We start from the raw sequence: 23,981 nt of genomic DNA on the forward strand, positions 1-23,981 counted from the left end.
CATTCCAGAGCCAATGCCTCCCTGGCCCACTGGGCACCTAATTAATGAAGGGCTGCCGTGTGTGGGATTTCATTGGCTGTGTCACATATGCAATGAGGGAGTCTTCCAGAAGAAAGCCAAGGGCTAGGACAGGGAGGCAGTTAAGAGCAACCTACAAAGCTTGCTCAGATGGTGCAGCTCTGCTGCGAGTGCTATGAATTCAGGGGCATTTCTGAGAAAATTCAGCTAGGGCTGAAAAGAAAAGCACCCCCAAAGCTTCTTGCGCTGGGAGGAAAATGTGAGTCATGGACTGAGAATGGAGCCTTCTCTTCACCACAGGAATCTGAGGGTCAAAGCTGTAGGGTGGGTGAGAGCAGCCAGAAGTAGATGAGCAGCTGGGGCAGGAGGAACAGGTAGACTTTAGGGCCCTGCGCTCTTTCTAAACTTGCTTTCCTTCTTTAAAATAAAAAGGAAGAGCCTGTCTACTCTGCAGGTGAGCTGTCCCCTCGCTAGCACTCATGCCATCTAGCGGCAGCTCCCCGGATCCGTTACCTCGAGGCACTTGACTACTCGTGGTGGCCCAGCTAGAGAAAGTAATTGAAACCAGATGCAGGAGGGAAGATCCCCGGCTATTAAAACAACGACACAGCTGGAATAGTTGCATCCATAAAGGAAATCAAATTCCACTCTGTGCCTATTCAGGCTGCCTGAACAGAGCAGGACTGCAAATTCCCCCGCACCTTAAACAGAGCCCCTGCTTTTGCTGCCTCGTTGGGGGGGCTGGCTGATGGAGATGCCCACCCAGGAGGCACAACGTAGCACCAGATTGGCGCTAGGCTGCTCCGGCAGGAGACTCAACCGAGCGCGCAGCGGGGTGGGAACCAGCCGCTAGTTCAAGCCCCCAGTGCCGCTGAAGTGTTGCCTTCGGCCCCCCCCCGTGGGCCAGGCAAGAAAACCAGGAGTTAGAACCAAGTGTGACCGGGAGGCACCAACCGAGATCGTTACTCCGGATTCCACCCAGGGGTTTATTAGTGTTCTTGATTTAAATCGGTTCCCCACAGCAAACACCCAGGGGCGGCGTGGCTTGTTTTGAAATGGTCCCTCGGGTCTGACGGCTCTGTCAGACAAGGTGGCTTTAAGCCAATGAAGTGTATGGGGCGGGGGAGGAGAAGCAGCCCCAACCTGGATCCCACAAGGGAGTGAGCAAACACGGGACAGAAAGTTGTCTGAGCAAAAATACAGCGAGAAATCGAAGGGGAGAGAGAGAGGGGAAAAAACCCACGTGTAAACGCTCTTACCTTGTAGCCAAAGCAGTGCAGGAAGGACCCAAACAGCCAGGGCGGTGCAATGCTTCGGAAGCATTTCTTGTGCAGATGTGGATTATTAGTGGTATATCCCTTATCAACGTGCAAGAAGGGCGATCTGTAGACAGGGCCAATTTCTTTCCAGCCGCAAGTGTAAAAGGCTGCAGGCTGGGTAAGGGAGGGGGAAAGGCGTCCAGAAGTTCTCACTTGTTGATTCCAGTTAAATCGCTCTTTCCATGCACTGCTTCATCCCTTTGCTACGGATTTGGTTTTCCTTCCTCTCTCTTCTTGACGGCCAAGTGTTCCCCCCCCCTTCTCCTCCCAGAATAACTTTATTCCTTGTCCCCCCCCCCCCCCCACACACACACACACACACACGCACACACACACCCCGCGCACCTTCCTAACTCATGGGATGATCTGGGTATTTCTTTTTCTAAACCTGATTAAAAGTAGAGAGGTGAATGAGCAGAGCAGATGTCTCACAACTGACCACAGGGGTTAACAAAGCAACAGCCACACAAAAAAAGGGTTGGTAAAAAAGTTTCTTCGAGTCATTGAGTTGCTGCTTCTCCGAGTAGATCTCCCTGGGGCTGGGTTCTGATTGAGGTGGCTGTGAGAAAAAGCCTGTTTATCCAGGGAGGTGCAGGTGCTGCAGGGATCTGGAGGAAGAAGCCTTTAAACTTTCTCAGGCTCGCCAGACAGGAGGAAGAAAGAAAAAAAAACCCAGAACAAAACTCCTGCGTCCCAGTAGCTTCTTGCAGCTCACAGGAGCCCACGGGATCGCAGCTCCAGGCTGGTGGGGGAACCCCACGCCCAGGAGCAAGGCGATCGCTTCTGCCGCTTGCAAGGAGTGGGGCTTGTGCCTGGCCAGATCACAGTCCAGGTATTTCTCTCTCTCTCGCTCCCCCACCCCGCCCAGTTTGATCTGCTCTTGCTGGGATGTTTGGTGTGAGCCTGGGATTCTTTATAGGGAAAAGAACAAGAGGAAGGAGAGACGTCAGCAGCGCGGCCGGGGGGAAGCTTCCCTCGCTCACTGTCACTTTTCCAGTGAAGGCTTCCAGGGCTCTGGAAACGGCGGCGGCTGCAGCCTGAGAGCAGGCAGAATCTGCAGGGATTTCAAACACTCACACGCCGGCCGCCCCTTGCACTGGTTCTTGCCTAGCTCGCTCCCAGGTGGGCAGGGCTGCTCGGGGCAGGCAGGTGGCAGCAGGCAGGCGAAGGCTTTAGTGGACTGAGCGGAGTGGCTGGCACATCAGGTCGAGGGGGCTGAGCGGATGGCAACACGCTCCTAGACTCCTTTCCACTGAGTGCTTCTGGAGCCGAGAAGAGCGCAGGGTTTGGGGGACCCGGACCCCAAGAGACGCGTTGTTGCTCAGCTCCCTCATGTGCACCAGAGACACTGACAAGCGAAATGAAACATACAAGAGAGAAGGCGAGGAAGGAAAGTTTGCCCCAGTTTTCTGTCTGTAAAGGTGTTGGGACAATCTGGGAAATAAGACAGTTGCTCAGGCGATCTGCTTACAGGTGTTTTGCTTTCCCTCTGTGTTTCTTTCCCTCCCATCAGCCAAAGTTACATGAGCAGAAGAGGTGGATTTAACAGAAGTTGGTATGTTGGTTTCCTGATGTCAGTTTGATCAAGTCCTTTTGGCATGTAATTGATATTTTACCATAGTGCAGCTTTAAAATCACTTTTAAATTCGTATTTTTGATCTCGAGGGATACAGATCATTTGCTGCTGAGTGTGTGTGTACACAGACAGAAATATATACAAACTTGTAGGATGGTTTGAGCAAGGAATGGCAAGAATTAAGAGTTGATGCAAACAGAGCATTGGGAAAAGAACAAGTTTTGCTTTAACTTTCAAGTTTTTTATCACGTGGGCACCTGGAACACACCAGAAATCATTGGGATGCTGCTGCAAAGCATGTAGTTTGCCCCTCACTTTATAGAGCTATTTAGAAAAATTTTCATCTGAAATGAAATATTGAAAGTAAACTCGCATTTTAAAAAAAGGTCTGTTGTATTGGTATCTCTGTCTGATCTGTCTTGGGTTTTCAGGTAGCACCACCCACTGCATGATATCGAAGCACTAGCTCCAGGTATTTGGGTGTAGACAGTGCCATCTGTGTGGCTGAGCCTGCTAGCCTGTCCTGGTGCCTGTACTCTTGCTATGCCAAGCCCTTAGTGGGGGAGAGCAGCACACACAGACCAGGAGCCGTGGGGATTTTGTTCAGTGCACAAAGACACTGGACCCTTCAAGTCCTGCCCGGAACTGGCACTTCTCTTCAGGATGCTATTGATCTTCCAAGGAGAGGAAGCTGGCAGTTCATCCTACACCCAGACTTTTCACAAGAACAAATGTTAACTGCCAGTGGTCGGCCCAGCAGTTGTTAGTATAATAAATTAATAATTTACTGGTATCTAGCACCTTGGATCCTAAAAGGATTTTATAATCTATATGTAGGGGGTCACTCACCCAGCATGGCTCAGATGACAATGGGGAGCCATTCTGTGCTATTAACACTACCCAGCAACAATAATATACCTAAGCTATACAGCACTAGTACTACAATAGCATGAATCCTCTCTGTGAGGCAGAGCAGTATTATCGGGCTCAGTTACTATGCTGATAGGGGCCAGATAAGTGCCTGAATAGAGAGGGTAGATTATTATTCCTGTTTTACTTATGGAGAAAATGAGACAGTTTAAATGATTTGCCCTAGATCACAGAGCAAATCACTGGCAAAGTTGGAACTCAAATAAAAGTGTTCTCGAGTTCCAGTCTCATGCTCAGTTAGTTAGTCTTCAGAAGAGGAACTGAAAAATAGCCTGCACATTGGAATCTAGAGGGGGAATTAGATAACCTGGATTTTGGTGAAGCTGAAGTTTAGTCAATAAATTAGGCACATTTCCTGCACTCCCTTTTTTAGCATATACAAATCAATCTTGTTATCAACTTTTGATGTATGTAACAAATATACTCACAATACCGAGATACAGTCAGATCAGAGCAAGAGATTAATACAGTTGAACATACAACAACACGTTTTAGCCTGCAAATCTATCAGTCTATCAGAAACATGATCCACGAAAGCCATAAATACAAACTCTAATTAAAATGTAATAATTCTGAATGTTTGAGTCTGATGAATCATTTCCTAAAATAATGCATAATGTACACTTAGGATACAGTGTTCTCAGCATCGCAAGAGGTTGATACAAATATTAATACCCAAGTCACTTCTAATACAATACAAGAAATGTACCTCTTCTTTTTGTACTTTATAAATTACTACTTCAGAGTATACATCTTCATCCCAATCAGTGTACCAATTCTGAACTGATGATGTGGGATAGAAATTCCTTCTGCACCTCAGGCAGCCGTGGAGAGTTTCTTTTAAATCTTGTAATAGTGGATAATAGTAAAGGACAGGCATGTAGGATGACTTGTGCATTTCAGGGGAAATACAATTTCCAGTTAAAAATTGCAGTATCTAATATTTTGGGTTCATAATCAAAAATTTGAGGGCATATCTATAATATGCCAAATTCAATCAAATTCCTTTTATATTGGTTGCATCTCCAACAATACTTACAAGATACATCTTCCCATGCTCTTCAGAGTCCAACAGATTTTATGCACTATTTTATAATGCATGCGCTGTAGCTTAGCTACCCTGCTGAATTTGAAATTCAGAATCCAGAACCTCTCTCTCATTGTTTAGTTCTAATTCAGTTTCCCCATGTGAATTTTACTTTTCAGAAAGCTTTGTATGACTATACCAACCCAAACAGCAATAGATAAGAACTGGATAATGAATGTGCCATTCCTGAAATGTTCTGTCAAACAATTAGCAATGAGAGTTTAGGGGGTGCACAATTTGGGGCTTGAGTGAAGTTATTAGCCAGCTGTGGTAAAATAAAATTCTTGTTCTTCAGATGTGTCGAGTGTATCTTTTAATTGTTGAAGGGAGATCTGATGTTCATCTTTATCTATATTTCCAAGAAGCTGAATGCCAATATTTGTCCAAATTACCCCAGGAACAATTTTATTTTGAATTCTTCGTTTTTCTCAAAATTGATATAAATTAGTACCAATAGCCTATATTGTTCTTGAAAATACTAATACACATGCAGCAATGCTCAGCCTTCACAAAGTACAACAGACTTACAGACCAAAATAGTAAGGTCCATTCATGGAGACAGAAAAAGCAACTTACTAACTGTAACGTAACTTAATAATAAAACTATTATCTTTGCCAGTAAAAGTATTTCCCCCAAGAAGCTCAGAGCCTTTTACAAATTTTAAATAATTCAGCCTTACAACATTCTGTGATTTAAAGAAAAACTACAGAAGGATTGTTTCACCAACTAATGAAATGCAGCCACCTCTGGTGTGGGACCTGGAGATTGTTCAAATGTACCCAACAAAAAAATTAAATAAAGATAAGGAAATAAAGAATGCATCTTCTAACTAAACCTGCTGAGGGATTTAGATGGGAAGAATGTAAGTATCCAAATTAGAATTTGGCCAAAATTCCAGGGCTATCACCTTTACTCTTACATAACACGCATGCGTTCTTTAGAGCCAAATTCTGGGTGCTGTATTGGATGTGTAATCTGGCAGTGAAAGTACCTTAACCAGCTCAGGGAAGATCGTCCCAGTGTAAGGGTGATCCTGTGGTAGCACAGAGCCAACATAGGGGTCTTCCTGATGCTGATGTAGCAGGAAATAGGGACCATGGCTGCAGAAAAGAAGGTGTGCTTGGCCCAAAGTAATCTTCAGCTATATTTTCTGCCCCCGGCTGGCCATTGCAGCCCTGTGTAAGTGAGAGGTTTTTCAGGCTACTCGAACACAGTGCAGGCAGCTCAGTCTGAGGCCTAAGGCTGGGGGAAGCCCATTTTTTTCACATTTGAAGTTCAGACTGCATCTGAGGATAACTCTTTCATTTGAAAACAGGCCTCTGGCTGAGGAAAGCCATTTCAGTCTGATGATTTGGACAAAGGGGCCTCAAAGGGGCAAGATATTTGTGGTTTTTTTCAATACAGCATATAGATAAATGAACTTCCCTGCCCTCATCACGCAGATGTCTTTGCCTTGTTGTCTTGTGACAGAAACAAAAACATAAACTTGAGATCAAACGCCAGGCTGGTGCTGTTTCTGCTGATGATGATTTTCCTTAACATTTTTCTAGTTTTACTCGCTTGGCTCCAAAGTCTCTTTACAGTTCCAAACCAGTCAATCTTTTCTCAGAGCGGGTCTTGGTTATATTTATCAGCTGGAAGGCACTTCCCTGGGCTCTGGGATTACAGTCAACAGCTACAATGAGGTGCTCAAAAATAACCTTGCAGAAGAAATACAAAGAGCTGGAAGCTCAGACTTCCCTCCTGCCAAATACTGTAGTTAAAAAACAAACCAATGCTTATAAGTGATATATACAAGTGAAATAATGGGAGGAGATAGTCTGTGCTTTAATCTTTCTTGTTTCCAGGAGAAATCAAATGCATTGCTTCCTTCCAGTGTTTGAGTACATCAGTGCAAGAAGCGTTCTGAGTCACAGCCCATGTCCCTACCCCCTCAGGGAGTAGTAATGTGAGAACATGGGTAAGTACAGTTGGCTGAAGGACTGGAGATAGGTTGGGCTGGGACCAATGGGGTTAGGCTGGGATGGGATATGGCATGGAAGAGGTGAGGATGGTGAATGCCTAGGAGGGATGTCAGGAAGAGATGATGAGCACCTGGGATGGCTGCCAAGCAGGGATGGGTGCCAGGTCACACTGGATGGGAATTTCTTCCAATGTCTAATCTTTTCTTTATTAAAACAAAAGAGCAGAGAATGTTATATCACTTTTCTTATACTTTACTTTAAAAGCTCTGTGAAATAACACGGGGCTGCTGTAAATGTGACAGGTACCCATAGTTTAATGATCGGCCGAGAGACATCAGGAGACCTGGGTCCTAGTCCCAACTTTGCTACTGACATTCCTGCATGACCTTGAGCAAATCACTTAAGCTGTCTCTGTGCTTCATTTTTCCCATTTGTATAGAGGGGTAAAGCATTTGGAGACTATTGGTTACTATGTCACTTTCCACCCAGACCTTTCACCAGCTCCTACCCTCTGGCAGGAATATTATGTATAATTAGATAGTAGTGATGTACTGAGAGAGGGGCCAGGCTGCCAGGGGCCGGCCTGCGGTGGAACTCTGAGCTGGCCCTTCACAACACACAGGGGGTGAAGGAGGCTCTGATGGGCAGTTGCCTCCCATGCATCATAAAGGGCTGGCCCGCCCCCCTGCCAGGGGGTGAGGCGGGCCCGTCCAAGCCGGCACCGGGCTGCAGCATGACAAGTGGGTGCTGTGTGGGGGGGAGGGACGGATGAGCCAACCCTGCTTTTGTGCCCCCACAGGCCTCATGCCCCCTTCCTCCGCAGGGACAGTTCCCCCCCTCCTCCTCGGGGCAGCTGGAGGGCGGCGCTAGGACCCCTCCTGTGCTGCGGGAGGGGTGCGTGTGAGAACTGTGGGGGGAGGGATGCAAATGCATGCTTGGCCCCCGGACGCTGCAGACCCACTGTGTGCCACTGTCAGACACAGAGATGTTCATGCCCCTTCCTCCTTGAGAACCTTTGCCATTAGGTTTTTATTTTCCTGTGTACTGTGCACATGAACAGACTGTCTTCTATTCCCAAAGGGACTATACAATGGCCCGGATGTCTGCCGTAATAGCTCGGGCCAGAAGGGTGACTCCACAACCCTGGATGGTACTGCAGCACTTATCAGCCAGTGGCAGCTTTCCCATGACAGAAATGCTGCTATTAATTTCTGCCTCTTGTAGGAGTGTGTGCACAGGAGAGGGATGGGGTGGGATCGGTGATGATGGTGAATCTAGATGGAGAAGGTACACAAGGAAGTGAAGAGTATCTTTCTGCTCACATGGATCAGTGCCATGCAATCGTGGTGTTGTTTTCTTGCGCTATGCTACTTAATTCCATGAGTCAGATAAGAGGCAAAGCGCCAGCTCTCTGCCAGTCAGGTAAGGTAGCACACATCTATCATCAGGCACTATTAGATCCCTGACGAGATACCAGCCTCTCAAATAAACAGGATTTGACTTTTTGAGACATTGTTTTATGCCTGATGTAGTGGAGTAAAGTGCAATGCAATGCACTCAAACAGCATCATGTGTGCTTGCTATCATGTGTTCTGGAGTCTCTGATTTACATGGTACGTGGTCCAATGGAAAGATGACTCTTTGTACTCTCATGCAAGTGTCACGGGGCTCCTAAATATCAGCACATGTTGAGATGTAAAAGCGAGGGCTTCCCAGCTCGTCATCCGTAAAGCTCCTGCAGAATTCACTGTCCTTCCCAACCACAAAGACTGTGGGAGGACATAGATGTCTTTCATTTAATGGACATGTTCTGCCAGGAAGGTGCATAATTTGCTCATCGGCTTTCCTGTTTATCTGTGATAAAGACCAGTTCTGCAAACCTAACACAAGTCAAATGTTCATTAGCCTGCAGCTATCCTACTTTGTTGTCTGAGTCTATCCGATCTCGCAAGCTGAAAGCACAAGGTCTGGTTCGCACCGTGTTGGAGGAAGTGGTGGTGGTGATTCACTACGCAGTACCCTTCCGGCTGAGTCAGCCTCTGTGAGTGGCTGGTGTGGAGGGGCCCCCTGCAGTTCCAATTTCGCCAGGCCATGCAGGGCATCCTTGCAGGGCCGAGCCACTGTAGGTGGTGGTGTGCCTTCTACAGCTCCCAGCCGCCATCCCTGGAGCTCTGAGCTGCTGCCGGGGGGAGAAGGGGAAATCCGCAGCTCTGAGTGGCCCCAGGGGGCAGGGCGTGCCTGGGGCTTCAAGCCGCCGCGGGTGGCAGGGGGACCCTGCAGCTCCCTGCCACCACGGGTGATGAAGGGAGTCCAGAGTTCTGAGTGACCCCAGCCGGCAGGGGGACCCCGGGTGGTGGGGCATACTCAGGGCTCCAAGCTGCTGTGGCCAGTGGGGAGACCCCACAGCTCCCTGCCACTGCAGATAGTAGAGGGAACCCAGAGCTCTGAGCTGCCACAGGCAGTGGGGGACGCCCAGAGCTCCTAGCCACCGCGGAGGGAGCCAGGAGCTCTGAGCTGTGACCTTGCAGCTCCCTGCTGCTGGTGATGGAGGCAGCTCCAAGCTGCCTCAGGTGGTGGGGGGACCCTGGGGCTCTGAGCTGCTTCGGCTGATGGGGAAACCTCGGGGATCCAAGCCCCCGCAGCTCCCTGTCACCATGGTCAGTGCTTAGCCAGTTCCTGCAGATCCCAGGTGACTGGACCCCATCCCCTCTACTCCTCCCCACAGCAAGTCTCAGGCTCTCATCACCCCCCCCCCCCCCAATCATCCCCATTTTGTCCTGGATATTTTTAGTAAAAGTCAGGGCCAGGTCATGGTTGTGTGAATTTTTGTTTACCGTCTGTCTCTGACTTTTACTAAAAATTACCGTGACAAAATCTTAACCTTAGCAATGACCCAAATGACCACAGCACTGTCTTAGGAGAAGCCGTCCGTTGGCTGTCATGCAGACTCACTGTAGATGAAATGTGCTAGATCCTTCGGCTAAGACTAAACTGCTCAGAGCACAAGGCAGGGTGCCGCGCAAATCTGACTTAAAGCTCTGATTCTGGCGTGGCTGTCTGAATGCGCTGTGCAGACAGAATTCCTTTGGAGTCTGACTCCTATCTCTCTCTGACTGAGGTCAGAGAGGATTTCCTTGACACATGAAATGAGAATGGCAAGCACTATCTACCCCATCAACAGGATCCCTCAATTATTCATCTTGGAGGTAGAAGTGCTTGTTCATATTTCTCAGGCACATACAAAAACAGAAATAGCTGATATGAGAGGTGGGGAACCTGACTAGAAAAAGAAAAAAAGGAAAACTTCAGCCCTGTAAAGCTGCAGAAACACAAGACAGAAAAGGGCTAAGCCTTTAAAAAGTCACATTAATCAAGAAACGATCAGGATAGACTCAGTCCCTAACCTCAGATTAGAATTCCCCTCCAGTGGTTTACAAACCTAGTGACGAGCATACATGAGACCCCAGCTTCCTGCCATCAATCTTGCTTAATCCCAAATTTTCTTAAAATCCAAGTCAGCTATGCCCACTGCTTCATCTGCTGCTGTCTCCTTGTCATGTCCTCAAGGAACTGAAGTGTACCTTTCCTTACTGTGTGTTTCTAACCAGTCTGCACCTGCCCATTTGCTCGCCCATTGTTTCATTCTTTCAACCCAAGATAGTGTTTGTGAAAGGTGCAAGACTGACAGCACCAGAAGTTAAAGCACTGAGTTTATCCACTGGACAGGCAGAGTGCCAGCAGAAGCAGTGTACTCTGTCCCACTCAACTCTGACCTGAGGGGCCAGCTCTGGAAATGAAAGGCTAAGTCACACTCACCTAGCTCATCAGTCAAGCATTCTGAGAACCACCCACGACAGTCTAGTTAAACCAAAGCACTCTTGCGAATCGTATCAGCCCTGATGTGACTGGTTGGCCCATGGCGCATAGTAATCTTCTAATAAAGTGAGAGCCGGTGTGTCATGGCATTCTTTCTTTCTGACCGGTGCACAGGCTAAAAGAATACGTTCGATTCTCCTTCCCTCAAACTTCCATCTTTCTGCTAAATTTCACATGTAAATGCTTCATGTCTCCGCGGGACAAACGTTGATATCATCGTCATTTATACTGGCTCGAAAGGAAACCAAAGCCACATGACTCAATTTTGCTGAGCCTCTGTGGCGAAAATAGCAATGTAGCATATAGCGATGGTGGGAAGAATTAAAGGGATACGGTCAGTCAAAATTAGGATTGTGTAAAAACAAGATTTCAGTCAAACCTAAGGCCAAAAGAAATGCTATCACTATTTTTCTTTCAATTCAAATGAAAACAGTTGCCTTGAAATGAACAAGCTTTAGTCGGCATTGCACCAATTACTGCAGCACTAAGACTTTATTAGTGAAACTGACTTCACTGATCTTCGTTGTCCAAACTAGGAAATATTCAATAAAGGCTTGACTTAAAGTCTGTTTGAAGCCAATGGAAAGATTCCCACAGGCTTCAATGGACTTTGGATCTGTAAAGAAACTTTAACAACACTGAGTACGTTGACTTTAAAAATTCTTTCACTTTTAATAATCTAAGGTGGTACGAGTAAAGCAGAGACGGGAATTGATTTATAATGTGCACAAACAATATACATAACCTGACACACTGTATGGGTCATTGGTAACACGGATTGAAACTGAAACCACTGGCATGAGACTCTATTGTATAATAGAGTTAAAAAACCTACCTCTGTTAGCAGGTTCATCAACATCTATGTGTGGCCTAACCACCATAGAGGAGGACAGAGCACTACGCTCAGTGGGTGTGGGTTACAAATGCAAGGTTCTTCAAGGCAATCAGTGACGGAGGCTGTGTCTTTTCAGCGCCTGTAAAGCACAGTGCAATCCTGTGGCACTATTTCAATAATATATAATAATAATAATAACAACCCATTAGCAAAGGCAATTGTGAAATGTAGGCAGGGCAGAATAAACAGAGACTATGGGAAAGCAGTGAGACAGCTTCATTTTATCTGGCCAGTCTGTGCTAGACCATGTGTGGGCAGGTTGCCAGAATATGGAGTGAATAATACTTTGCGCATGTATTATACAGAGTCACTGTGAAATCTTAATGGAATTTTATAGCTGGACAAACTGGCAGTCAGAGCTTCTCAGGTCACATGGTGAGTCAGTGACAAAGCCAGGGTGAGCACCCACAAACACTGGTTGTGGGGGCCTTGTTGTAACCTGCAGACAACTTTCCCATCCTTGTTCCTCAGGAATCACAGTTTGTCACTATGCGTCTATATTATAAATATATTTCAGCGTATTCTGCACTCTGAATGCTAGAGATTAAAAATACCAGTCTTTGGACACTATTTGGTGTGAAAAGCTAATGCAGTTCTCAAGAGTTGTGGGAGTAGGGCTGAGTCCATGTGGATACTCAGCTATTTTGGCCCCAAATAAACTTACCTTTTTGCTGAGGGTCATCCCCCAAGCCTGTGGGGTTGCATTCTCCTGAAGCCAATTGAATGTCAGAATCGGTGTCGTAAACAGAGGAAGGACGATCTAGTGATTAGGGTCAAGCACCAGGTCAAGCGCCAAGGATGAGCTGGCAGTGGCACTGACACAGGTTAGCGGGGAAGTGTTGCATTCAGATCAGGTTGGTTCTCAAAATGACAACACTCTCATGTTGGGTTCGGATCGGCCATGCTCACCTCAGGTTCAGGTCTGGGTCAGGCTTTAAAATTAGGACCAAGCAAACCTCTGTCTCGGAGATCTACTGATGAAAAGGACTATATAAGAGCTAAGTATTATTATTAATACTACTAATATTAATAATATTGTTAATAATAATAATAATAATAAACTAAACAGTAAGTGCACTGCAAAAGCAGAATATAAATGTTTCAGACCCAAAAAGCAAACCAAAATCATCAGACTCACAGAAATCACCCAGCTATGAAACAAAATGGTTTTCTGCATTTTTCTTCATTTTGTGTTTTGTAGAGACTAAACACTTTTCCTGTTATAGTTGATTTGATAAACATTTCAATAATAATTCAATAATTAACCCCTAAATATTCTCAACAGTAACACATGGTTATTTTGCATGTGGGTTTATTAAAAGCGCAGAGGAAATTTCATAAAGCAAGGGACAAAACTGGGGGCAATAAAGGACACTTATGAAGGTCTAAAAACATGACTTATGAGGGAAGATTGAAAAATATGGGTTTGTTTAGTTTGGAGAAGAGAAGACTGAGGGGGGACATGATACTAGTTTTCAAGCACATAAAAGGTTTTTACAAGGAGGAGGGAGAAAAATTGTTCTCTTTAACCTCTGAGGATAGGACAAGAAGCAATGGGCTTAAATTGCAGCAAGGGTGGTTTCAATTGGACATTAGGAAAAACTTCTTAGCTGTCAGGGTAGCGAAGCACTGGAATAAATTACCTAGAGAGGTTGTGGAATCTCAGTCATTGAAGATTTTTAAGAGCAGGTTAGACAAACACCTGTCAGAGATGGTTTAGATAATACTTAGTCCCGCCTCGAGTGCAGGGGACTGGACTAGAAGACCTCTCGAGGTCCCTTCCAGTCCTACATTTCTATGAGGGACAGAGGGAAGGATGGGGGAATTCCAGTACAGTTTATACAGAATATACTGTACAGCTTGAGATGTGATCAATGTACTCTTCTCTAAAATGACCATAGTTAGGATAGGTGACAATATTATCTATCCAATCTGTTTGATAGGCCTTTACTGTTACTTTGGAGACCCTGCCTTGCCAATGAGTGTTCTGTATATTCACTGTAGCTCTAAACATCCCCTCCACTGAAGCACGCAGCTAAGGAATTCACAACTCCTTTTGGCAGGTCTTTCATCTCCAGAGCAAGTGTGATCTTTTCAGAATGGTTCTCTCTGCTGATCAGATGCCGGGGTGACTGGAAGCTGGTCTTGGAAGGAATTGGCAAGAAGATATTGCAAGATAAGTCATGAAATCATTTGGTGCGAAGGCAGGCTGTGCCACTGCCACACTAGGAATGCTGTTGGTAAAGTCTACCCACAATGATGCAACCACTTCAAAGGAGGGAACTGCAAGCAAACTCAACCGCAAATGCTTTGTCCTGAGCTTGTTAGAAAACACAAAAGGACGTGATTCAATCAAACATTTCAAAAAAAGGACTAAACATCTCAAAGGGAGCTGGGAATCAGGATGAAGAAATTGCATTACTCTCTGTCCACACAGTGTGTCACCCTTATTCCACTCCATTGTTCAGCAAGCCATCATTCCTATGGGACCAAAAAAAATCACTCTCTTAAAGGAGCAAACTTCACAGATCGTTTGTGCTTCCCATACTAGCACTACAGAGGCAGGGCAGGGATTTTAGCGGATGTACCTTTAGCACATAAGGATCTTGACTATTGGCTTCTTTAAAAAAAATCATTCTCAAGAACCAGCTTTGGAAAATGATCCATTTAGAAGTTTCAGGCATAGAATATCTGTTGGGGTGGTGTAAGGTCAGTCTTAGAACTGCCTCCTCCCCTCTGAGGACTATGCCTATGCACAAAGGGACTCATTTGTCTCTGAGGATTTTTATGCAGGACTCATGAGTAAACACAGGCAATCAAGCTTCTTGGTCCCTTCTGCTAATTTCCGCATCACAGAGTTAACGGGGATGAAACACCTGCTGCTAATAGGAAAGGCTATTTGCTAAGAATTTAGAAGGATTTTGTTGGTTTTTTTTTTTAACCAGTGAACAAACATTTTTTTGAAATCTTAATTTTCCCCCAATTCTACATTTTTTCCATTTGTTGTGTACATTTCTCCCTTCCATCCCATCATACTCCTCGGATCTCACTGTGTCATGCTGTTTAACTGAATGCCAGCTGTGCCATTTTGCCATGCCTTCCCACCCCATTCTGGACATTGCATTGCCCTATGCCATCCTACTATTCCTGGGCCGTATTGCACATGCTATTGCATTGCTCTCCTAGCTTTCACTTGCACCGGATAGTCCCATCACTAAACTGCCACCCTTCTGTTGGACTCTCGGAATTACACTGCACCATCCTATTCCATTGCTTTTCCAGTTTTGTGTGGCACTAAGCCACCTGATGTTACTCTACCATGCCATCACCATCCTGATATTGCAGCATGGTATGCCATCCTATTACCCTCCTCACTATGCAGTGTGCCATGTTATCCCATCACACTCCCTTCTGGTTACTGTATTGTCCTGTGCCGTCCAGTATGCCCGTTAGCCCTTATCAGCAACGCAGCATCTCAGCCCCTGCCAGCATCTGCTATATAAACTGGCTGACGTGTTCCTGACTTGGTTCCTCTGAAGCAGGCTGTGTGTGACAAGTCCATAACGGGGGAGGCATGTTTGGCTAAACCGAGTTGGCATCTTCCCCAAAACAGGGGGAGTGGGAGGGAAGGGAGAATATTGAAAATACAACAACAACAAAATCCAGCTTTAAACAAATATTAGGTTTAGCCACCGACCAGCAGCAGCCAGACAACTCAGGCCTAGGGAACGTCCAGTTCCCATTCATCCAACCTGAGATTCCATTTTGGCTGGGGCTGCCTCATAAATACAAGGATCATTCAGCCCCAAAGAGCCCTGAACTGATGACATCTGAAGTGACCCTTGATCTAAGCCCTGGGGCCTGCTCTATCTTACTGCAGCCCGACAAAGCAGCCTACAAGCTGCACCAGAGCCTACAAGAACCAGAGTGCAGAGAACTCTGGCTACTCCCCATCCTGCCCCCAACATGACCCCCACCCTGTCCCTTACAGTCCAATGCCAGGGCCCATGGGGCAGGGGAGGGCTAAGGATGTCAACACTGTGCTGCTCCTGAACTGCTGGAATTCCCACAGATCCTTCCCTAGGACTCCACTGGAACAGCACAAAGGGTCTGTAGTGAGGGGTCAGACTTTGGTCCTAAGAATCAAGAGACCTGGATTCTCTTTCTTCCTCTACCACTGACTCACTGGTCAGGACAAAATGAGCCCAGCCAGGATTGTAATTTATCTGTTCCAGCAGCTGGCCCAAACAAAGGCACATTTAGAAGCTAGTCATCGGTGCTGCTATTTTTTGGCAGACACACCAAGGTCCTCACTGGTAAATCTGCATTGGTTCCATCATTACTGGTGGGAACAGGGTCAGAATGGCTGTCCCAACAAGCAGTTATAAATACGTGCCATATCCTTTTTGCAAAGGATGAAGCAACTGCCCAGTGCTGAGACAAGCAGCTCCCGTTTACCCTTCCAGAGCACTCAAACAGGGAGATCCACAGTCCACAGAATCAGAACAGCCTGGAAAAAAACAGCTAAATAAACACAGAAATGCACAGGAAGGTCATTTGCTCTTGTATAGACAGTCGGGAGTCTTTTGTCTTCCTTCCTCATAAAAGAGATAAAAAGAATCCCATTAAATGATATTTTTACTATAAAGACACTGTACGATAAATGGGATTAGGGCGAGGGAGGGAGAAATCTCTCTCAGGGAATGGAATCCTAGTCTATTGTCTTGATGAGAAATAAACATGCACAATATGGGCATGGAATGAGAAGTCCTGCTTTCTACAGGGAAGATATAATGGAGCAGCACCAGTACAATATCTTACAGTATCTTTCCTTGTTTCCGGGCAATAGTTTTTTCAGGGAGCACTGAACCCTTTGTGACTCCTAGGAATCATACCTCTAGCAACATGGTGATGAACAGCATGAAACTCATAAATCCACCGTAACTAAAGCCACCTATAACACCTACTTATATGCAGGAAGGATAGAGGGTTAAGATTAGGGATCTGAGTGCATATCACGTTATGGCCCCTTTGCTCTCTATCACAGGCACAAAAAGCCCATGAATCCAGCAGATCTGGCCAGCTGGGAATCCCTGAATATCATCTGTATGCCACTCTTCTGGGTGCCCTTGAAGTAAGGGGCAGAGGCAGAAAAAAGGGGGAATGACCTGGGAAAGGATGCTGCAGGAGCATCTCTACACTATGGCTATTCCCAGCCACTGAAACAGCCCTGAAGCTGCTTTAATTTATGCAGGAAGATGAAATGGCCCCTGCTCCACTCCAGAACTGGGGAGCTGTAAAGATGGCATGAAGCCACGTTGCCTTTCCCTTCAAATCCTATGCTGAGCAGAGATTGGCTAGATCTGCAAATGGGGCTTAGGGATTATGAAGGGCTAATGTCTGCAGTGCCATGGCTGAAGTTAAGTACTTGCAGGTAAGATGCCTATCCCTAAGCTCCCCAGCCACTTTCTGAGTTTTCACACCCACCGTTTCTCTATTTGAAAATGTTTTGCTCTCCCTCCCTGTTGCTTAGTGGAAAACCCACACAAACAGCAAGAGAAACAGACAAGCTGCCTCTACCCTGGACATGGTGAAAGTGACACTACACAAAGTACCATTAAATGTGCAACACAGTCAAAGTAGGCTGGGAACAGTGGGGACAGCGATGAAATATTTGGTCCCCACTCTTTCCTTCACACCATTCCTTCACATTACATAGAACACAAGAAGCTAAATAGCTCTCAGAAAGATTTAAGCAGGCTGCAAATCCTGCGATTCTGGCAGGGCCCCTATAGTTGGGTAGCAGGTGCTCATAAATAAGAAGCACAAAGGGATGTATTTGGGAATAAGTGCATATTCTGTACCAGCTAGGATAGACTCCATAGAGGGCAGAGCAGAGAGAATACTGAGTCCAAATTAAGGCACATTTAAAGGGTCTATGTTACATGAGAATGTTAGTGTGCCAAAGGTGAGTCGTGCTCCATCAGCCCACTTGCTGGCTGCAGGGCAGGATCCAGTTGAATGAGGCCAGTGTAAAGGGGGATCAAGTGAGTACATCACTGAGTATTCCCACTCTGCTACCTTATGGAGGGGAAGGGCCTCAGCAGCTGACTTGACTCGTTGTCCTGTGTCCGAACATCCAAACATGGAGGTCAGTGAGTGAGTTGGTAAAGAAGGATGTTTTGCGCCAGATGCAAGGTATGGTGCTTTGCTCATCAAGTTTGACAATTAGATATTGAGAGAGGCAACAAAAACCAACCTTAAATGTACCTCATGCTGCCATTCCTTGCCAGCTTAGTGCTCCACCTCAGACTTTGCACTATCGATCTGAACGTATTCCCCTGGCAGCTGATGGCACAGCTCCCATTAATTTCAATGGGACAGGAGTAAGCCCGGAATCATCGTTTGGCCTTTTTTGTAAGGCTGTCAGAATAGCTTAAATAACTTCCTGCATCTGCTTCTCATACTCATTGCAATTCTCTTCTGGCATCTGCTGTAAAATGCATGTCATCTCCGATCAACACCAGAGGATCAGCTGTTTTTGGACATCCCAGATTTTATTACATTTCCAGATGAAAATCCAGCATTTAGGGTTATTTGCCATAGCATCATCAAGTTGCAAATTCTCACCAACATCACTTGTGTGCATGCACGTGTGTTAGTTAATGGGCATGCAGGGGCATAGGAATGATCAGGGCTTGAAGTACAGAACTCTGCCACTATCAACACTAATAGCTTAGTCCAAAAAGGTTTAACAATAACAGCAACTCTTCAATTTAAGGTAAAGACAGCTCCTGCAAGTGGTCAGTTGAAATCAGCACTGCAAAACATGGGTAAGAGTGACAGAATCCAAGTCTTAGGGAGGAGGAATGGGAAGCAAATGGTTTTATTATATCTTTATTGCAGGTGTGTTTATCCAGGACTAATGCAACAAAAAGAACTGACACCAAAAAACTCTACTAACTTTAGCAATAACTATTCCACCTTTAACTTGTTTGAGCTTAATAAGGAGCATTGTCTAATGGCTACAAACTCAGAAGACCAGGGGTCTATTTCAAATTCTGCCACTGACTTGCTGTGTGAACGTGGGCAAGTTATTTAATCTCCTTGATCCTTAATTTCCCAACCTGTAAGTTGCAGATGATAATATTTGCCAATGTCACAAGAGGGTTTCTGAAGCCTAATTCAGTAGTGCTCTGAGAGTTACAGACCAAGGGCACCACGGAAATGTTTGAGGGCATCCAATTTCACATATGCATCCAAACCACACATCCCGAGCAAGCCAGATAAAACAGTAAAACAAAGGCAAGTGGGAATGAGTATTGTACAGAATTTTCTGTACAAGCCAACTAAAGATATACAAGTACCAGAATATGTCACAGTAGCTCTCTAACTCAGAGGGAAGCCCTCAGTGCCAACCCACCTTAAAGCTCAGATTCAGTCCCTCATTTTCAGTGTTAATTCTTTCTTAACATCACTACACACATTTGTATCCCAGAAGAGTGTAGTTTCTTGAAGCAGTTCACTCCTGTGTTTCTTAAATGAAGACTATATATGTTGCTGAGAGAGAGACACGATTTAAATATACACATGATTTTAAAATATGCACTAAATAATAAAGCACTGCTTCTAACACTACTTTTAAATGGGAATGAGTTTTTTACCTATTTCTACCGAGCTTTAGGATACACCTTACAACAATTTATAAAGTCATTTCTACTTATCTTTACAAATAAAATGTTACCGAGAAGACATAGGGACCTGTACTGGGTGCCAATTTATCATCCTTTTCTCTCAAACTTCCACTAGTTTTCAGTTGAGACAACAAGAGGGGGGCGGGGGGAAGCAGAACCTGGAACGGAGCCACACACACTCACCTGATATATTTTAATAGAAGCAAACCAAACATATATTCCTGGTGACTAAGACAAAAGACATTATCAAGGTCTAAATACTGCTAAGTTCAAAGAGATAGGCAACTGTGTTTAACTGGAAACACCCGTCGTCAGACTTATGCATTAACCAGCTTCTTTTTTAATCTTAAAAGTACCAAGATCATCTCAGCACTTCTTGCAGGTGAATCTTTAAAAAAAAAAAAAAGTTTTACCATTATAAAATTTAGGAAAGACTTGAACTCTTCTTAGCTAACATATTTTAACTCTCGCTAGCTGCTTGAATAGAAGTACAATAATAACAATTCTTTGCCCTTTTACAGCATCTTTCATAGAAGGATCTCAAAATGCTTCACATCCATTCATGAATTAAGCCTCACAACACCTCATGAAGCAGGTCACTGTTGCTCTCCCCATTTTTCCAGATGTGGAAATTGCGGCTCAGAGATTAAGTGACTTGCCCAAGAAAACAATGAGTCAGTAATCGAGCTGGGAACAGAACTTATCACTTCTGGCTCCCACTCCCTGCTCCTCCTTGTGAAAAATTCCTGTTTCTTATGCTTGCTGTATGATGGGCAGCCATGCAGAAATGATCCAATTATTTAGCAGATGCTGTCAAAGGTAATAACAGCCCCATGCTGAACTTACTTTCAAGTTGAGATTTCTTTAATGTATTTTCAGCTGATACTACAAAACCAATCAGCACCTCCAAAATGTTACCTTGCTCTGCTGAAAAAAGCCAAGTCCTGCAGGGTGCTGAATGAAGAATGATGAGTGGTCCTGAAGAAATAGAGTCAGGTTTCTGGAGGGACCTCGTTCAGTGGGATGCCAGCAGATGGGGCTCAGCAATGCAAGCAGAATCCCCACTCTTAGATCTCGCTCTTAGCTCTCAAACTGTAAAGCCTCAGTATGTAACACAGGCCACACAGCATACATAAGAAGACCTCTTTCCTACTGTCTCCTTTATCAGTCATTGCTAAGGGTTACCAACTCTTGCTATTTGATATTGAGTCTCACAATATTTGATGTTTTTCTGAAAGCCCCAGCTGCTAGAGATATGAGATTGCATGAGAATCACAGCTTTCATTTAAAACAAAAAGCACGTTTCTAGTTCTCACAGTTGCAAAGGAAAAGCTTGAAAACATGGCCCGAGGAGAGTCTAAAGACCTGTAAACTAGAAGGTGCATTAAAAAAATCCTATGATTTATAGCCAGTCTTGTGATTATTTGGTCCTTGGCTCATCACTTCTGAATGCTTGTGAGTCACAAATCTCCTCCAAAAGAGAAAGGGAGAGATTTCCAAAGGCTCACATGGGAGTCAGGCACTCCACTCTCACTGACTTTCAGTGGGCACTAGGTGCCTAATTGCCATTGTGCCCTTGAAGATATCCCTCTGTCATGCACTGGAGGGCACATCAGACCAGTGAGTCACTGCCTGCCTGTGAAGAGGTTTACTAACCTCACACTAGTCAGGCAGGGGTTAAGCAAGTTGTTTGGGCCCAAGAGGCCATGTTCCCTCACCCACCACTGGAGGGAGCATATAAAAGGAAACAGCTCCCCTCATTCCGGGCTGGCTGAGGAGGAGAGCAGACATATGCTGCAGGTGCCTGCAGAAGAACCACTGAGATTCCAGACAGCTGAGGCCCCTGACTATGCTGTGGAGAACCAGTTGGCTATGGGGGACTGAAGGGGATGCCAAGCTGTTGCCAGCAGAGAAGATGTTTGAGTTGGACTTAAGGGTAGGCATGACCAAGGGGACATGTCAGGAGGCATGGAGACCTGAACCCTCCTTTGGGGGTGATTGGTTTCATAAGGCCCTGGGTCAGAACCTGGTGCAGTAGGGTGGGCTGAGGTTCCTCTACCATCCCCACACTTGCCATTGGGTGCTCCTGCCTCCAGGGATAGGGTGACAGTTGGGACTGTTGATATTTGTCATGACTGCTTGGGGCAGGTGATACTAGGTGCTACTGCCCTGGACATGGGCTGCTAGGCATCACTGCCCTGAGAGAGAGGGAGGCCCTGTGGACACTGGCTGCTAGATGTCACAAACACCAAAGAGGGGGTGGATTCCTTTGGACCCTGGCCACCGCTTGACATTGCCCTGTAGCCCTGGGTGTCTCAGATCCTCTGCTGCTGTGGCTCACAACCCAGACAGCAACAGCTAGCAGAGAAGCATGTGATTCCCTGAGTGTCTGTGTACTGTGCAGCCCTGGTTTAACACTCTGACCCAGGCACCCTGCTTACTACACAACAGCCCCACTCTGGTCTTCACTGCCCTTTTTTATTACTTTTTATTACCTCTCCTGGAATGCTCAGAGAACCAATAGTTTGTTGCTCATTTAAAGAGGGGGGGGAAAAAAAGCACAGCTTATAACTTTAGAATTAATGATCACATCATTTCAAACACAGCATTGGGCCAGTTTAGATTAAACATAGGACAAGTTTATGAACAAAAAGAGAGGGGTTTTAAGTGAGTTTACGTACGAGGGATAAAGACAAAATAGTAACAAGCCAATAAAAGTCAAACACACTTTCTAGTGGCCAAGACTTAACTCATCAATTTACAGCTGTGGTTCAAGGTAGATTTCTTACCTCTCTTTCTTCTACCCAGCAATGGCTGATTTTCCCCTCAATCAGTACCTTCCATGAAATTACAAGGTGCTTGTTTCCCTTCTTTTCCTAGGTGAATGATCTTTGCCTAAGCAGCATTTTCACTTATATGCAGTTCCCAGAGACTTCAACCCCCTTGGCTGAAGAACTCCTCTTTCTCAGCTTGCAAGAGCTCTGATCCGTTGTACGCTCAGTGATGGATCCCAGGATGGCTTCTTCTCTCTCCTCTTACGTCTTCCCAAACTCACTGTTTTGTCTCCAGATTCAGGATGACCCCATGGTGTTCTCCTCCTCCTGTAGGTGTTCCTCCCCTCCTGCCCCCTGCTGATTCACATGTAAATGGGGCTTCCATTGTTTTTAGTTACACCCTGCTTAATTTCATTGGAAACAGGTAGATGGCTCCTTTCCCTCCTGTCTGGGTGGGAACCTGTTTCTCTCTGTATTTGGTCACAGACTTTAAAGCATAACATCATTATCCATAATTCCTCATATAGTGTTAATACAGACATTCTGCAATATTAATTACCCCTGTGCCATTAGCTTTAATAAAAAACCTTACTGGATGCATTTTTATAATGTAGTATACAATCAGTGGATTCAACTGCTTAGTCTCTTATGGGGGTCTGAATCTCATATGATATCTCCCCCACTCACTAAGTTGATGACTTTGTTTATCTCTTATGTAAATGTACCTTCATTATCTCTGCATGATGACCAGGAATACATTCCTTTGTCTAATGCAGACTATGCTTATGCATTGCTTGCCAAACACATGTTAAGAAAATAATTCCAGCAAATATTCATAACTCTTTGTACACATCCTGTACATGCATCATGCAAGAATATTGATTAGTGAGTTAATAGTTTTCCAATGATCTCTTACATGAAAACGTTTAGATACAGATTCTGACAACAATTAAATGTAGTGTACATGTCAGGCCCGGCAAGAGCTGGTGACACAGAATGGTGACCCACCAATGTGTCTCCCCCCAGAGTGCCTATGACCCTTGAACCTCAGCTAATGTGGGGAGCCACAGGAAAGTCCAGTCCCATTCCTGCAGGTCAAGAGTAGACAATATGTCTTTGTTTCACACTGCTTCTCAGGTAACCATACCACCAATAGCTCAACCTCTTTTCTGGAGGGCCAGATTTCAAAAAGGGCTGAGCACCATTCAGCATCCACGGAGGACAAAGAGCAGAGGGTTCCTGCACACTGTTGAAAAACTGGTTGAGAGACCTTGAAAATCTGTCCCCAGCTGTGGATCCTTAACCCCTCTGAAAATGTTGTCTCTATTGTCCAGGAAGTGAGCCCTGTGCTGAGATGCACTGTAGAATTCATATTGCGAAGTCCCTGAGGGACTGGAAGAACTATAAGTAAGAAATCTAGTACCAAGGAAGCAAGAGATTGTGGCCTCCTTAATCAAGATCACTGTAGATGACTATCCCAATAATACAAGGGCTGGAGGTAATCAACTGACTGCAGAATTGAACTGGATTTCAGTCCAATGTTTGATCATACTGCAAAGAGCTTGAAGACTAAGAAAACAGAAAAAGTTCTGATGCATTTTAAGTATGTCATATGTTCTGATTTATGTGACAATAAAGAGATGAGAGGTCAATAGAAAATAAATAATATTTAGATGGGGTTCCATCAGACATAAAATCCAATGCACTCTAGGACTCTTACTAGCAAAGTGCTTCAAGGAAGCCTATAGTGACAGAAACAAATCTATGAGAGGATCTTGTGGAAATGTGTTGTTGCAACATACCTGTAATCTCAGAAATATAAAAATAATACCCTGCATTTATAGACT

General features: G+C 45.2%; 1 protein-coding gene and 1 long non-coding RNA gene across 2 annotated transcripts in view; one reads left to right on the forward strand and one right to left on the reverse strand.

Moving 5' to 3' along the window:
- LOC137153177 (vascular endothelial growth factor receptor kdr-like) overlaps positions 1–1,578 on the reverse strand; it is a 168,116-nt gene extending 166,538 nt beyond the window's left edge. The window contains exon 1 of the mRNA XM_067548279.1: positions 1,278–1,578. Within this exon, the coding sequence (XP_067404380.1) occupies positions 1,278–1,341 (64 nt within the window). The 5' untranslated portion in view covers positions 1,342–1,578. The remainder of the gene's footprint in view (positions 1–1,277) is intronic.
- Positions 1,579–21,148: 19,570 nt separating this feature from the next.
- On the forward strand, positions 21,149–23,227 carry LOC137153932 (uncharacterized). Its single transcript, XR_010919955.1, has 2 exons — positions 21,149–21,296; positions 22,241–23,227. It is a non-coding gene; the product is annotated as an uncharacterized lncRNA (long non-coding RNA).
- The last annotated feature ends 754 nt before the right edge of the window (positions 23,228–23,981 follow it).

The sequence above is a fragment of the Emydura macquarii genome, unplaced genomic scaffold (genome assembly GCF_026122565.2).
Source record: "Emydura macquarii macquarii isolate MOO-44397 ecotype Brisbane River unplaced genomic scaffold, CSIRO-AGI_Emac_v2 contig_1253, whole genome shotgun sequence".
NCBI lineage: Eukaryota > Metazoa > Chordata > Testudines > Chelidae > Emydura > Emydura macquarii.